We start from the raw sequence: 4,011 nt of genomic DNA on the forward strand, positions 1-4,011 counted from the left end.
CATCACCCTTAACTTCACATCATCAGCCAGTCGGACAAATCAGTTCCAGCCAAAAATCCTAACCCTACGCTGAGAACTTTCCACACATCAAACTTCTCCCGGCAATCCATCTACCAATATTTAAAAAAACGTTCGAAGCTGTGATCTCTGAGCCAACAGATCTCGGAAGCCTTCCTCCAATCCCCTCTGACGTAGTGCATAATTCGCTATATAAATAGTCATTATTATTATTTATTATTATTATTATTTATATAGTTATAATTTTAGTATTATTATTTAAGTAATTATCACAGTATCGTGCTTATTAGGTGCGAAATAATTACCCAGACATCGACTATCCAGTGTTTATGCGTCTCAAGAAAGTTTTTTTCAGCTCCCAAAATTAGGGAAGATTTTCAATTTACTTTTTTGAACAAAAAATGCCTTAGTTGTTAATTTTTGCTTAATGAAATGAACTGAAAGCAAAATATTTTAACAAGAACTTTGAGATTTGAAGTTTCCATTGGTCCCAACTCTGTCCTGCTATGACATCATCTTTCACTGACATTTATATTTAGAGATAATAATTATTTTCAAAATTATCGTCGTCTATATCATCTTTATTTTTTTTTCAATTTGTTCTTCTTAACTCTCATTAATTAATTTTAACTTATTCTAGAAGGCCATACAACAAAACACGCTGAAACTCACACAACCATCTGTAATAACAATTTTTAAATTACTAGAAATTTTTACTTATTTGGACATCAATTAATAAACTTGGTTTCACCACGTTCATACGATGGTTTAAACAAAGACTTAAATCACACACATTTATCCATCACATACAGACACACATACAACATTGAATCTTTAAAATACAAGCCGTATGATTTGAACTGTGATTACGAACATAACTCAAGTTTAACTTTGGATTTTTTAATTATTTTACAGTTGAAAGTTTTTAACAGACAAAAAAATTTTAAACCTACTAATCAAAAATTGTGCCACTGGCTTTGAGCATAACTTAAATCCGTAAAAAAATTTCGAAGTGGTCATTATGATTATATAGCGTGATTTCTTTTCAATTTTTTAATTTAATAAATTTAACTTTAATCATTTATTTGTTAAAGTTCATCTATTCATGTGACAGAAGAATGGTTTTAAAAAAAAAGTAAATTCTATGTATATATTTATTTATCTATACATAAATACATACGTAGATTAACATCAATATATATACATATACCTGCATACACACACACACACACACACACACACACACACACACACACAGTAGATGTCATTGAGCGTTAAAATAGAAACAGTAAAATGAATAAATAAATACGATGCAAAAAGGGATAGATGAGTGCAATGATGCATCATAAGATGGACGTCATCATCACTGTTAAGCCACCATAATCTTCACTATCCCTATCATCGTCGTCGTAGTCATTACACCTTCACTGGATTGGCCCCAATCCCATTCTTCTGGGGACTGACACCACCACTGACGACAGGCACAGCGATAGGAGGCAAGCAAAAGCGCTTAACAGAAACGTGCGTGACATCAGGAGAAGTAGGGATGTTCTGTTTGCTGCCGTGGCTATCCAACATTTCGAGGTAGACGCCATGTTCTGGTCGGTACATTCCCAATTGGAGACGGGCGTCTGGGACTGAAAACCACTGCCTCTTGCGACCAAGACTTTTCTCATCCCACTCATCGCAAAGTTGATCAACAACGAGCAGATACACAGATGTTTTAGTCTTGCTATGAGAATTCTCGAAAACTCCCAGACATCGACTGACCATCCCTTTCACGCCGGCTTCTTCGTAGGCCTCCCTAGCTGCAGCAATAGATGCATCTTCTAGAGGTTCCATGCCCCCACCTGGAACTATCCAACGATCACTGTTCCGCTTGGTCGATATCAACAATATTTCTTGCTCCGTCTCATCCTTCACGCAAATGCATGCCGCTCTCAAACGATAACCATTCTCGTCGTATATTCTAGTCGAATTCAACTTTTCCTTCACCATTTCTGCGATTACGAATTTTAAACTGTTGAAAAATTTTCGTTTTATAACTCAAACTCTTCTACCTTTCGTCAAAAATAAGATTTATTTTAAAATATTTGACTCGGATATTGTCGAGAAGAGAATTCATCTCGCTTATTTATATGATTCAAGATAAAGAGGAGATTGTAAACGGAAGATAATTAAACTTTGTTTTAACTAGCTGGTGATAAACTTTGTTTAATTATTCTTACTTTGTAGATCTATGTGTTAGAATCCAATAGTTGTTGATGTATTCTTTTTTTGCAGTTCTTTGTTTTGGAGTCTTTGAATAAAGAACTTTGAGTTGCAAAGTTAATTTTTACAATTGTCGGTTTCCAAACATTTTCTAACATTTATAATTTTATTGTTGACAGGTACATCTCTTCTTAAAACGAAGCGAATTCTCACACCGCTTTTTGAATCATAACATGCCCTGTTTTTTTGTTACAACAAAATCAAAATTACCAATCGCAAAATAATTCAAAATAATCGAATATTCATAAAAAAACTTTGTATTTGTGTATAGTACAAACTTTTGAAGATGTAGGGGCAAGAAGGTCATTTGGCATGGACTTCCGAATGTGCCTCAAAAAGGAGCTCTTTAAATTAATATTTGTGAAAAGTGACAAAAAATAAGAATATAACCTTCGATTGATGAAAATTTTTAACGTACCTCTAAAGCGCATTTAGCACTGAAATTAATTTAATTAAAAATAAAATTTTATTATTTATCGTTAGAATGACTTTTATTATAATTTAGTGGTCACATTATCTTCTACCAGGGCTTCGAAATAGTTCTTGCAGACTTTTGTGTGTTCGTGTATGTATGTGAGCTATTATATGTGTTTACATGGGTATGTATTTGTGTATTTAAGTGTATGTCTATATATTTGTTTATATATGTGTATGTATGTGCGCATATGTGTATGCATGTGTGTATATTTATATGTGTAATTTGTGTATGTGTGTATATTTGTATGTCTGTATGAATAAGTGTGTGTGTGTATTCGTGTGTGTGTGTGTTTGTGCGGGCGCGCGCAAGGGTAGGATAAAACTTATTTAGATTTTGCTGGAATGTTTCCCGAGAGGGACAATATAAACAGGTGAATGCTATATCGTGATGATGAGGATGAGGAGGAGGAGGAGGAGGGGGATGACGATGAAGATGATGACGATAGTGATAATTAATGATGATGAGAAGATGGATTAGGTGGTGGTAGGTGATAGGTAAGGTGATGATACAAACGATGATGATGTGGTGATGAATTATTAACGCTGAAATCCGCCAAAATATTTGCCGCTGTTATGGCTGTCTAAGTAATTGTTGGTGTTATGATAACGGTGATAGTGGTATGAGAACGACTACGGTCAAAAATTTATTGGTCTTTGAATGAGGAAGTTGGGACGATGAGGATGATGATGAAGAAGACGATGAGGATGATGATGACGATGATGATGATGATGATGATGACATTGATGATGATTAAGAAGATAATAATGACGACAATAAGCAAGAAAGTTGATAACAGTTTGCTAGCATTACCATCAAAAACAATAACAACAGCCGGGGCAAAATCGCCAACAATTATAATCCAATCCAATAGTTGTTAATGTATTCTTTCTTTGCAGTTCTTTGTTTTGGAGTCTTTGAATAAAGAACTTTGAGTTGCAAAGTTAATTTTTACAATTGTCGGTTTCTAAACATTTTTTAACATGCTCACACGCTTTTGAATTATAACATGCTCTGTTTTTTATTACAACAGAATCAAAATTACCAATTGCAAAATAATTCAAAATAATCGAATATTTATAAAAAAAACTTTGTATTTGTGTACAGCACAGAACTTTGATGATGTAGGGACAGGAAAGTCATTTGGCACGGGCTTCCGAATTTAAGGGGTCTCAAAAAAGAGCCCTTTAAAACAATATTTGTTAAATGTGACAAAAAATATAACCTTTAATTGATCGAAATTTTCA

General features: G+C 33.8%; 1 protein-coding gene across 1 annotated transcript; it reads right to left on the reverse strand.

Moving 5' to 3' along the window:
* Positions 1–1,434: 1,434 nt before the first annotated feature.
* On the reverse strand, positions 1,435–2,016 carry HELRODRAFT_74988 (hypothetical protein; the record flags this gene model as incomplete). The annotated part of the gene is made up of 1 exon (XM_009015238.1): positions 1,435–2,016. The coding sequence occupies one exon, from the start codon at positions 2,014–2,016 to the stop codon at positions 1,435–1,437; it is 582 nt and encodes a 193-aa protein (XP_009013486.1).
* Positions 2,017–4,011: the final 1,995 nt, after the last annotated feature.

Source organism: Helobdella robusta (genome assembly GCF_000326865.2).
Source record: "Helobdella robusta unplaced genomic scaffold HELROscaffold_15, whole genome shotgun sequence".
Classification (NCBI taxonomy): Eukaryota; Metazoa; Annelida; class Clitellata; order Rhynchobdellida; family Glossiphoniidae; genus Helobdella; species Helobdella robusta.